Source organism: Diplotaxodon limnothrissa, linkage group LG14 (genome assembly GCF_057381915.1).
Source record: "Diplotaxodon limnothrissa isolate DT_005_m linkage group LG14, D_limnothrissa_male_GT1.1, whole genome shotgun sequence".
In the NCBI taxonomy this organism is placed as follows: Eukaryota; Metazoa; Chordata; class Actinopteri; order Cichliformes; family Cichlidae; genus Diplotaxodon; species Diplotaxodon limnothrissa.
This window is the reverse complement of record NC_140609.1, coordinates 36,174,256-36,187,048: the sequence shown is the minus strand read 5'-3', so window position 1 is coordinate 36,187,048 and position 12,793 is coordinate 36,174,256. Positions and strand designations below refer to the sequence as shown.

Sequence of the window (12,793 nt, the reverse complement as noted above, 5' to 3'; positions counted from 1 at the left end):
AAGACAGATATCCTTCAATTCTATACTAGAGGATGACTAGTTTTTCTTAAGTTAATGGGGATTCTATTGGAGCACTCTACAAGTAGTAATAACAGGCTGCTCTGATGGTATGCTTTGACCATTTTCAATTCAATTCAATTCAATTTTCAATTCAATTTTATTTATACAGCCCCAAATCACAACAACAATCACCTCAAGACGCTTTATATTTTAAGGCAGACCCAGCAATAATATATACATAGAAAAACCCAAAAATTATATTGTGTTTTCAAATGATTAACTTTAGGTCTACCATGTCAGTACTTGTAAATGCTGTCAGTATTTACAGTATTGTCTTTAGCTTTGTCTGACATGACATAATGTTGCCTATGTGTTTACTTGGACATCCACTGGCTGTCTGGCACATAGGTCACTCAGTGTAACCTTTTTAAAGCTCATCAATCATTAACATTTATTGATATTGTGACTGTTGGTGTTGTAATAGTGTGGTTACAATGAATATATTGATCCACTCTGGTGCAACAATTAACTGCTATTTGTTACAGTTAAAATTTTGTTTTAAAGATCTTTTTTGATTTCTTAGAAAAGCAAGGGTATGCATGAAGCTGTAATGCTTTTGCAGGTTATGTAGTATCTTTATTTTGAATCCACTGCATCCAGATATACATAAGGAATAAAGAGTACAGGCAAAGCAGGTTTCATACATGAGCTATGCAATACAGCAAAATTCCAACTGTCATCTATTAGATAACCTTTGTATTCTGTTACTTGTTTGTTTATACTCATTGCTAGTTAGTTTATGTTTGACAGAGAGTTGGCAGGAGCACCGCATTAGAGCACAGGTGAGCCATGTGATCTTCCTGTTCACCTTAGTACACCTATTTCTCATTTCATTGCCAAACAGCTATTACAACATTTGACCTGATTTCTATAATCAAAACATGTAAAACAGCTCCGTCCTCTTCACCAAGATTGCACGTTAATGATTCACAGGAATGACTCAGGGCGTGGATATTCTTTATCATCAACTCTGAAAGACTTGTTGAAATTATTATATAAAACCTATGAGTAACTTTATCGTGTTTCTGTGTTTGTGTTTTGACAAAAAAAAAAATGAAAGAAACAAAAAAAAACAAACAACAACAACAACAATTTGTCAGTAAATTCACTATTTAGTTTAAAACACTACAGAAACTCTTAGAACTTAGATTCAGCACATTATTTGAAATCATGCCTTCCCAGCTAAAACCCGACATCTCACTTATATTATTATTATTTCATGTCTTTTTTCTATATCACAGACATAACAGCAAAAATTTATTGCACATTCATTTAACTCTACTTTTAATTGTGCATTTAATGTTACTGCACCACATTAACGCAATGCAGCATGTTGTAGAGATCCATGTCAGTGATAGTGCTGCAAATGATGACAGACTGAGTGGCTCTCATTTTAACGTGCTGTAGCTATGATTTGATGACTTCGAGGTAAATTGGCAAAGCTGCTGTACTCTGGATCGAGGTCTACACTGTCAGGGCCTCCTTCACAGGAAAAGGTGAAATCCTGCAGCAGTGAGACTACGAAGATAAAAAGCTCCATACGAGCAAGAGACTCGCCAACACACGCTCTCTTCCCTGTAAAGACACACAATCACAAATCACTCTATGGTAACCAAAATTGCTTGTTCTTATTAATTTAGGCTTTCTACCTTACAATAATAAGTGCCTTGAGGCCAGGTTAGCTGATTTATATAGAGCTACAGCTGAAAATTGTATAATTTATCAACTGTGTCAGGACTTTATGTACCTGCAGAGAATGGCATGAATGCAGGATTTTTCTTGAAGTTGCCGTTATGGTCCAGGAAGTGCTGGGGATTGAAGAACCTGGGAGTGGCCCATTGCTTTTCCTCTTTCAGCACAGAGTGCAAGAAAGGAATAATTACAGTGTCCTGTTCAGAAGAAATATGTTGTTAGTCTATTGATGCTTTTAATACTTTTGACATTAACCCCTGACATGATGCACAATGGACTTAATACTGACTGTAATACGTATAATGTCTTGGAATTAAGAATACCTTTGGGATTGTATAACCCCTGAAGGATATGTCATTCAGTGCATAGTGAGGTACGCTGAAGGGCACAATGTCAAGAAAACGTTGGACCTCATGGATGACAGCATCTGAAAATGGGAGGGACTTCCTGTCGTGCATCCTGGGACAACGATCTTTTCCAATTACAGTGTCAATCTCTTGCTGCATTTTCTCTGGACAAAGCAAAACAAAAACTATAACCGCTCTGATCTGTTTGTAATGACTGCTAAGTTTTAGATTCACAAACAGACTTATCCCTAACTATAATATATTTAGGGCTAAAAGCAAGTTGGTAATACTTTTTTCTGTACACCTACCCTGTATTTTGGGGTATTTAATCAGCACACTGAGAGCATATCTCAGGGTGGAGCTGGTGGTCTCTGTTCCAGCAACAAACAGATTCAGTACAGTAGAAACCAAGTTGTCATAATTTAACTCACTTGAGGGATTGTCCTTTTCCTAAGGAGACAAATTAGGAATATTGTTGTCTCAACAGAAACCAAATTTAAAATACTCAAATGCCATTTTAGCAGCACATAACAGACCAGCTCGAAATATAGTTTAAATAATTCCAACCTGTTTAATGCAAATACGGAAAAAAGAACGACACAATGCAAAGTGCCCTAAACAAAGCAACTGATCCTTCAGTTCTTTCCAACCTGATTAATTCTGATGAGGAAGCAGTCAATGTAGTCTCTGGGGGAGCTGGGGTCCAGTGTCTGTTTGTGCTCTTGGATTTTCCTCTCGATAAAATCTCTGGCCTCCTCTGCATGCCCAAAAATAGTTTGGTGGTAGCCAGGAAGATGCTCCATGAGCCGGGGAAAGATGTTGTACATCTTCAGGAGGGAAAAACACAGCAGCTTTATTTGTCTAAAGACGTATGAAAATATGCAATCAGTATTACTGAGTATTAATTCTTTAGACAACACACTTCGTGTCAGGGACCTGGATCTGAGCGACCCAGGGTCCATGAGCAGCTATGGACTGATATAATATATTATGTATGTTGGCTGCACTGTGCTGCTGTTCTTGTGTTCTCCATGCTTGTATGTATAGGCAAGTGGATGTGTCTGTGAGTGAGCACTGGGTTTCAGGCAGGCCTGGTGGGTGTGTCCCGTCTGGAGACTGGCCACACCTAAAGCAGATGATCACACACACCTGCAGCTAATGAAGCCTAGTCGGGGAGCTACTTAAGAGTGTGGCTGAGCGCGTCTTGGTCGTCTTGGTGTGGGATCGTTGTGTGAGACTCCATGTTAGTGGGCTTCGTGAGCCAAGTTAAGTGAGTGCATGCCTGAGTGTCCTGACGGTTGCTTCTTTGTTATTTTCTCCAGGAAGGAGCATGGAAGACAAGAGCAGCGAGCACTGGGTGCGCGGACACACAGGAGCAGAAGAGCACGGACTTGTGGGTGGAAGACACGACATGGGAGTCAAGGGAACACACTGGGATTTATTATTCTGTGTATTATTTACACCACTGTAAATAAAGGCACTGTTTATCATAAAGAGTCTAGCATTTGGGTCCTCCTTCCTCACATCCCCACGGTTGGCCAGTGCTAACTGTGACACTTCAGCGTTGTTGGTTTGGAGGTAAAAAATGCAGAACTATCTGATCAGTATGTTTGTTGTATTTTTTTTATATGTTAATTTTTTTGTAATCATGTCCACTGACCTGACCAAGAGGAGTACTGTTGAACCTTATGATCTTAGTTATGATGGTCAGAAGGTGCAGGAACTGCTTGTCTTCAAAACTGAAGCGTTCCCCAAAAACCAGGCAGCAGATCACATTAGAAACAGTGCTGCTTAACAAAAATTGGGGGTCAAATGGTTTACCTGGAGAAAAAAGGAAAAAGACAGTTGGAAATAGTTTGCAAAGTTACGAATTAAAAATGCAAATGTTAGGTTTTTATTTAAATAAATCATCTAATTTAGTTTAGTTTCTTTTGAAGAAAGATTTGACAGTTAGAAACTTTCTGTCAGTTGTCTGGGTCTGTGACCCAGCATTTTCAAGTTTATGGTCTTTTTGTGAATTTTTTGTTTGGAATGATGCATCCATCCATTTGCTTCCGCTTATCCTTTTCAGTGTCGCAGGAGCCTATCCCAGCTGTCATAGGGCGAGAGGCAGGGTACGCCCTGGACTGGTCACCAGTCTGTCGCAGGGCTAACACACAGAGACAGGCAACCATTCGCGCTCACATTCACTCCAGCATTCACACCTATGGGCAATTTGGATTAATCAATTAACCTATCCCCACAAACTGCATGTCTTTGGATGGTGGGAGGAAGCTAGAGTACCCGGAGGTAACCCACACAAACACATGCAAGAACATGCAAACTGCACACAGAAAGATCCCAGCCTGATGATGGAATTGACCTTCCTGCTGTGTGGCAACAGCTGACCACCGTGCAACTGTGCTGCACCATGGATGGGTGGTTGGCACTAAATAAAAGAAAAATAGAAAACTTCATGGATGTAGTTTTCTATTATTTAGTATTAACTTATTCTTAGCATTGGCAGTATGCTTAGTTACATTTGCTTCCATGTTGTCTGGTCCAGGTGTCTCGTCTCCCCTTCCTGTCCCATGTCTGTCCTTTCTGTCATGTCTCGTTCCCTCTTTCTCAAGTGCCCCTTGTTTAAGTCTCCCTCTCTCTCTAGTGCTCCCTCACTCTTGTTCTCCCTCGGTCCCTCTGTCTGTCTCTCATGTTTGCTTTCTCTTGAACCTTGTGTCAAGCTTGTGCTTCCCAGTTTACATCTCTCCACGTTTCCTGCTTTATTTTGACGGTCTTGTGTTCCATGTTCAGTATTAGTTTTGCTTGCCCTTTGGTGTCATGTTGATTTGTGTCAGCTGTGTTCCCCATATGTTTCCACTTCCCACATTACCCTTCTGTGTATTTAACTCCTCTGTCTCCCTTTGTTCACTGTCAGGTCGTCTGTTTTCCTCTCCTTATGATCCATGGATTTAATGTTGTCTTTAGTCTCAGTTTTTGCACGCTCCTTTTCATGTTAATGTTTTTCTTGTCTAGTCTTAGTGTTTCCCAGTTTAGGTTATAGTTTAGTTTTTGCCTTTGCCTTTTGCTTTTGTGTTTTCATCAGCCAAAATAAACAACTCGCTTTTTGTTGTACTCCAGTCTTGTTTCTTGTTATTCTGCTTCTTTGTCTGCTCCACAAATATACTGGCCATTCGGCTGTTTACACTTTCACAACAACCGACAAAAGAGAGCATTATGATAAACAAAAAAAGTTCTTCACATTAATCAACTGAAGTCCACTAAGGTTAATTATCATATGATGATATCATGAAGTTCAATAATGAAATCATCTGTCTGGATTTTTGGGCTTTTGGATTGCAATTCTTTTCTTTTTCTCACTTCTGCTTTCCTCTTTTTAAATCGAATTCTTTCATCATCACGCTGATTCTCTAATTTGATTTGATTTTCATAACAAAAAAATCTCTGCTCTGTGTGCTTTAAATCTCAGTGTTTTTCTGTCATTCTACCTTTCAAAATCTCCCTCAGCCATGTCCACTTTATCATTGTTGCTCATCCAAGTCTCCAGCTGTGTTATTATTACCACCAGCATGTGCTATCTCCTGCCATTGCTGAATTTCCACCCTTCTATGTTGCTTCATTGGAATCTACTTGCCAAATACTTTGTTGTACTTCACTGTCTGCTATGGAGTAAATACTTAAGTATTTTTTTGGATTGTTTGTTTCTAGCATGTACCCCAGTAGTCACAAGGTTAACACAAAGCTAACACAAAGAGGCAGACAAACACACACCTACAGCCAGGTTAGGATGAACAAATACACTGAAACCCATTTGTTTGTACTGTGAGAGGACTCTGAGGCTGCAAACTCTTCACATAAAGGCCCAGACTAACCAGAGAGCAGCATTACTCCATTATAGTGTAATTACACTTTAAGTATTAACAGCAGCATAGTTCCTAGGCATGGCACAAAATTATCTGTGTTCACGCCTACTTACTCTCTGTTATATAGGCCACTCTGTATAAACTGATTTTGCTCCAAACTTGTGGTTAGATCATTAACTTTTATTGATAATATTCTCCTGAGACCTAGCCTATTCAGTTAAGTCCTCTGCAGCTGACACACAAATCACAAAAAAAGTTTGACTGAAAGATCCATTTTTCCTCAGTTTTCAGGTGGATATGACAATTGAAAGTAAATAATTTTATTAAAACATATAACTGTAAATTGGCATGGATAAGTTTATCCTTTCCAAGTGCATCACTCATGTCACAGCAAGCAGACGCTATAAACGATACTTTAGTGTTTTAGCATGTTATGCAATATTCCATGTCTTCTGTTCAAACGTTAAAGAGTTCAGACAAAGGAGGATTTGCATGTTAATTGCAAAATCTGATAGACTTCAAATGTTACTGAATTATTTGACATATTTTATCAACACTTTTATGTGTATTTGGTGCATTTTGTTACATATTTATTTTTGCTTCTTACTACAGCCTATTTCTTGTGCAGGCACAAATTAAGAGTTTTAGAAATGTTCTTGTTATTATGTTTTATTTCTTAAACTGCCAGTCAATTCTGAGGTAAATATTGAATTGAAATCTTTTTTGTCATAGTCAAGCTACTGTACTGGAAAAAGAGAGAGAGAAGCAATGATTGAGCAATGAATGATTTTTCAAATCCACCCTGTATGTAATATGTGCCCATACAATAGCTAAAAACGCACCTTTAAATGTACGTATGTGAACCCTCAAGTGTTCGCTGACTTCTTGGATCCATTCTTCCATCCCCTTGCGTCCCATCCCAAAGTCTCTCAGGGTTGTGAGTGTGAAGCGTCGCAGCTGGCGCCAGCGCTTCCCATTACTGATTGCTAAACCTGAGAAGATGAAATGTCAAGATTAGGAAAAACTTTTACACAAACTATTATTTGAAATTTCTTTATTTTCATGTAAAGTTGACTTAGAGTCATGCCAAAGAAATCACTCGTCTTGAAAACTTCAGTTCAGTTCAGTTCAGTTCATTTTTATTTCAAACATTTCAAACATGTGCCTTCACAATCATTACAAAATATCATTCCATTATTTGTTTGAAAAGGAGTAGGCTGAAGTATTTACTTATTTGTCCCTACCCCCTCAAGTTTTACCTCTCATTCATTTAATTTTTTTTTGTCTTAAATTAAACAAACAACATATGAAACATATGAAGTAAAACAAAACATAACATACATAAATCAAAAACAAGAAATTAGCAAGCCCCACCACAGTATAGTTTCTTTCATATGAAAAATACAGAATGTGTATATTTGCAGATACACAAGTTATGGAAAAACAACAAACCAAAACAAAACAAAAAAACAAAAAAGAACCGCAACACCATTACCAGCAACATTACCGTCCTGGGTTAACCCCGTTTTCTTCATTCTTATACTTATTTAAAATTAGGTTTTTATATTTTACTTTAAACTGTTTTATGTTTTGACTGTCTTTTATTTCTTCTGTTAGACTGTTCCATAATTTAACTCCTGCAATTGAGATTGACATAGTTCTTAAAGTTGTTCTAGCACTTTGTATTTTTAAATTCCATTTCCCTCTTAAGTTATACCCACCTTCTCTTTCTATGAACAATTTACAGATTTCTTTGGGAAGCAATTTATTTCTTACTTTATACATTATTTGCGCTGTTTTAAGCTTCACCAAGTCTTGGAATTTAATAGCTTGCATTTTGACAAAGAGTGCATTTGTATGGTCCCTGTACCCTACATTATTTATTAATCTAATGGCCCTTTTCTGTATTATAGTTATTGTTTGTGTGTTACTTTTGTATGTGTTTCCCCAGACCTCTACACAGTAGCTCATATATGGCAGTAGTAAAGCACAGTATAAAATGTGCAGTGCTTTCTGATCCAACATATGCTTTGCTTTCCCCAGGACGGCAATGCCCCGTGCCAATTTCCCCCGAACATAAGTAATGTGTGGCTTCCAACAGAGCTTGTGGTCAATGATCACCCCAAGAAATTTTATTTCATTTACTCTTTCTAAATATACATTGTCAACACATATTTCTACTTCGATGTTTTTCTTTTGGTTTCCAAACAACATAAATTTGGTTTTATCTAGATTCAATGATAATTTATTTATATCAAACCACTTCTTTAATATCGTTAATTCCTGTGTGATCATCCCCAAAACCTGTGGCAACTCCACACCTGAACACAGTATATTTGTGTCATCTGCAAATATTACAAACTTTAAAATCTCCGATACTCTGCAGATATCATTTAAGTACATAATAAACATTTTTGGACCCAGTACTGAACCTTGAGGTACTCCACAAGCTATATCCATCAAATTAGATTTATATTCATTTATTTGTACATATTGTTGCCTATTCCCTACATAGCTTTTTAACCATTCCAAAACCACTCCCCTAAACCCGTACTTTTCCAGTTTTTTTAATAGAATTTCATGATTAACAGTATCAAACGCCTTCTTTAGATCTAAGAAAACTCCGAGCGCATACCTCTTATTATCCATACATTCCGTTATCTTTTCCATTAAATCTATCAGTGCCAAAGCTGTTGATCTGTTGCTTCTGAACCCATACTGACTATCTGTCATTAATTCATATTTTTCCACAAAACTATCAAATCTTTTTATGAAGAGTTTTTCCAGTATCTTAGAGAACTGGGAGAGTATTGACACTGGTCTATAGTTTGTAAAATGATGTCTTTCACCGGTTTTGTAAATGGGAATAACTTTAGCAACTTTCATTTTTTGTGGAAAAACTCCTTTTTGAAACGACAAGTTGAATATATATTTTAATGGTTTTACGATACCATCAATAACTGTCTTTACCGTTACCATATCAATATCATTCCAGTCTGTACTGGTTTTGTTCTTAAGTCCTCTAACTATGTCATAAATCTCTTTCTCTTCCACTGCTCTTAAAAACATTGAGCTACTATTCCTTTCAATATTTTCACCAGTGTCCCTTTCTATTCCATCAACCTTTATTTCTTCTGCCAGTTTTGGCCCTATGTTTACGAAGAATTCATTAAAGCCATTTACTATCTCCTCCATGTTATTAATACTTCTTGTCCCTTCTATAAAGTACCCAGGGTAATCATTATTCCTTGATTCATTTTTGATTATTCTGTTCAATACATTCCATATATCTCTTGTGTTATCTTTATTGTGTTCTAACCTTTTAATGTAATACTCTCTTTTACAGGATCTCATTATATTAGTTAATTTATTTTTGTAAGTTTTATACTTCATTTCAGTTTCTATTGTTCTCTTTTTTATGAATTCTCGATATAGGGTATTCTTTTTTTTGCTGGCATTTTGTAGTCCTTTTGTCATCCATGGTCTTCCTGCATAGTTGTGTTTCCTATTGATTTCAATTACTGGGCAGTTTTTATCAAGTAATGTGTTAAATGTTCTTAAAAATCCTTCGTAAGCTTTATTAACTTCTGTTTGTTCATACACAATATTCCAATCTTGCTTTAAAAGTTCATTTCTAAGACAATTTAAGGTCTTCTCTGTTCTTATTCTTTTGTAAATAATCTTATGTCCATCGTTGTTCACTTTATAATGGCATTTATAAGATGCAAAGACTGGTAAATGGTCACTTATATCATTGATTAACAGCCCACTTTTTATCTTTCCTTCTATTATATTTGTAAATATATTATCTAATAGAGTTGCACAATGAGATGTTATTCTGGTCGGTCTTGTTATCAGTGGAAATAAACCGATGCTGTACATGGAATCAATAAATTCTTCTGTACTCTTATTATGATTTGGATTCAATAAGTCAATATTAAAGTCCCCACAAATAAACATTCTTTTCTGATTTATATTTGTAAATAAGTCCTCCATATTATCCTTAAATATCTCAATCTTAGATCCTGGTGTTCTATATATACAACTGACAATTAGGTTTTTCCTTTTTTCTATACTTATTTCCACTGATAAACATTCCATCACTCCATCAATAACAGTTGTCATTCTTTCCATTCTTTTGTACTTTAGGTACAAACTGATATATGGTGTCTTGTTACCATAACCATTGGTAGCTTTGAACAGAAATGGTACGGGCATTCTGCCTGTGAAGTCATCTGCCTGATCCACCAAGGCTTCTTTCACAGCATCATACCCCACCAGAACCACTGTCCGCTGCCAGCCCATGTACAGTGTCATCACAGGACCATAGGTTTCACTGAACTAAGACAAAGTAAAAAGCCTTGTTTATATTTATGCAACGTCAGCATGCAGCTAAAATAAAAATCCAGAACAGTAATGGAGGGTGCTCTTGTTTATTCTTACTGAACAATTTAACAATATGAAAAATGCTAAAAATTAATAAATAAATAAATAAAAATTCCAAACTCACCTTAAGTATGCTTTTAAAAGGTACATTTTTGTCTATTTGTGGCAGGTTTCCTAGAAGAGGAAGTGGAGCAGGTCCTGGAGGCAGGCGATACTTCCTTCTTTTTACACTAAACAGCCACAGCAGAGCTAAGATTAGCCCTGCCAAGATCACTGTGGCAGAAAACTCCATAATGTTGTATCATTTTTTTATTTTTGTCCTTCCTTATATACCTACTTTCTCTCTGTGATTGGCTCCTGTAGCTAGTTTATATTTAACAGAGGTTTGGCTGGTTGGACACACATGACCAATATGATGCTGTAATCTTGTGCACCTTAGCACACTTTTACCTCATTAATGATTCTCATTGACAAAATCCTTTGCAATACTTGATTTGAATAATAAAGATAAAAACTTTGCTAGATTTAAATAGAAAATTGGTGTAAAATATCCATAACAATAATTGGCAATAATGTAAATTTGCTGCACTACAAACTTGATAATGATGCCAACTAACACAAAATATAACCAGACCTTGTTGATAAGAACAACTGATAATAAAATCTCACATGAACGACAGTCTACACTGCCCCCTACTGGGGAAGATTTGACCCACAAACTGCTCTGACACCTGTTTGAACAGTTATATGCTGTCTGTAACAGCATAGGCACATATAAACTAATAGTGAATGCTGTTTAAGTAGCAAATACTCATGATCTAAAAGCAGCATTTCACAAAATTATTCAATATCAAGTCTTTTTCAGACTTTATTTGGATTGTTTATTTTCTTTTTCATATGAAACTGGGGTTACCTGCTCAGCACTAAGGAGAAACATAGTTTTGTTAAGTTTAAACAGCAATTACAATTTGATGTTCAAAAAACCTTTATGCTTTGTTGACACGTCTAAAGTAATTTGTACTAGCTGTTAGTTAACTTATAACTGGAACACATACTGTTTATATTTCATGCCTGTGCTTATTGGTTTGGTTCAATTTTGACCCGAGTCAAAAATTCCCTAATAATGTGTCTATAGTAAATGTTGAACTATGTATCCATTTAGAAACCAGTAACAAGTTACCTGAATTTAGTAAATGGATAATTAATTAATAATCCATTAAGTTCAGAGAGCAGAGAGAATGTATTTATATAAATTATGACACAATCTGATGTTCTATTTTATATGAAAGGATAACGCTGATTAATGATTTAAATATGTTTTTTTAAAGTGGAAATGATTATAACATTCTTAAACATTCATATAAAGTTATATAATCATTATGACTGTTAAAGACAGGTATAACTGAATTATCATTAAATAAAATCCTTGCAACTGCAATTTATAATTATTAACAGTGAATAATATTTAGAAAGAACTTGATTTTTGCAAACTAAACCATTCAATGTCATGGACACTGTGTTCTGTGCCCACATTTACAGTATTGTATTCTTTGCAGTCAGCAGAAAACGTCTGGTTGGTTTCTTTATGATTATGTTCTCAGTTTGTCTTATAGTTTTGTTACCCTTTGGAATCTACTTTCTGCTTGTGGTTCATATTTAATTCTTTGTTTTTCAGTGTTTTGTGCCTCTCCTGTGTTCTCTTGAATTATGTCAAGACTTTTTCTCTGTCTCTCATTTTTCCTTATCATGTTACTTCCTGTTTTATTTTGGTAGTCTTTTGTTCTTTGTGTCTTGTGGCTGTTTTACCTCCTTTTGTCATTATCAGTGACTAGTTCCACATGTTCCCATCTTTTCCCTATTCCCCAGGCCCCTGTGTATATATAGCTCTGTCTTTGTTTTACTCCTTATAACTTCCTGAGAATAAACACCTTCAAGTTTGAAACTATTGCTTTCAGAAGGAATCCCTCCAAGGGATGCATTACAGCCAAGTGGAAGAGTTTAAATATCTTGCTCTTGTTCACAAGTAATATGTAATAGGCTTCTTGGTTTTCTGAAGGTTGATGTACTAGCACTGGCAAGGAATTTAATTTCATGGAGTGAACCTGTGTATACAACAGCCTGTCCTGCAGCTATTCTCCAGTATGGGACGCAGACCCATCGTCTTCATCGGGTGGAAGTAAGCATCGCAAGTGTTTGGAAGCAGGGAGGGGGGTGAGTGTGTGTCTGTTTCAGTGCACATGCATGTGTGTGTGTGTCCCATGTTCAACTGAGAGAGACCGTCCTTTCACCTGGTTAAGCAAAAAGTCAACAGTCCTCCAGCCGATGCAGGTGGCCTTGAGGCTTGAAGGATAGGGTCAGAGAGTCAAAACACAGTCTTGTAATCTGGGAGAAATTGTTGTGCCAGCCAGTCATTCGGTCTTGGAGCCATTTGCCCTTGGAGCCTTCTGG

At 36.6% G+C, this 12,793-nt stretch overlaps 1 protein-coding gene across 1 annotated transcript; it reads right to left on the bottom strand.

Moving 5' to 3' along the window:
- Positions 1 to 622: 622 nt before the first annotated feature.
- On the bottom strand, positions 623 to 10,900 carry LOC146619312 (cytochrome P450 2G1-like). The gene is made up of 9 exons (XM_085371102.1): positions 10,470 to 10,900; positions 10,138 to 10,300; positions 6,802 to 6,951; positions 3,760 to 3,920; positions 2,750 to 2,926; positions 2,408 to 2,549; positions 2,076 to 2,263; positions 1,808 to 1,949; positions 623 to 1,635 (listed from the first exon to the last, which is right to left on the bottom strand). The coding sequence occupies exons 1-9, from the start codon at positions 10,635 to 10,637 to the stop codon at positions 1,454 to 1,456; spliced, it is 1,473 nt and encodes a 490-aa protein (XP_085227228.1). The 5' UTR covers positions 10,638 to 10,900; the 3' UTR covers positions 623 to 1,453.
- Between the last annotated feature and the right edge of the window lie 1,893 nt (positions 10,901 to 12,793).

Coding starts and splice junctions, on each gene's coding strand:
- LOC146619312 (XM_085371102.1), bottom strand. CDS start 10,637: ATGGAGTTTTCTGCCACAGTGATCTTGGCAGGGCTAATCTTAGCTCTG. Junction 2,264..2,407: donor TAAATACCCCAAAATACAGG/GTAGGTGTACAG, acceptor TGCTTTGTCCAG/AGAAAATGCAGCAAGAGATT. Junction 1,636..1,807: donor ATTCATGCCATTCTCTGCAG/GTACATAAAGTC, acceptor GTGTCTTTACAG/GGAAGAGAGCGTGTGTTGGC.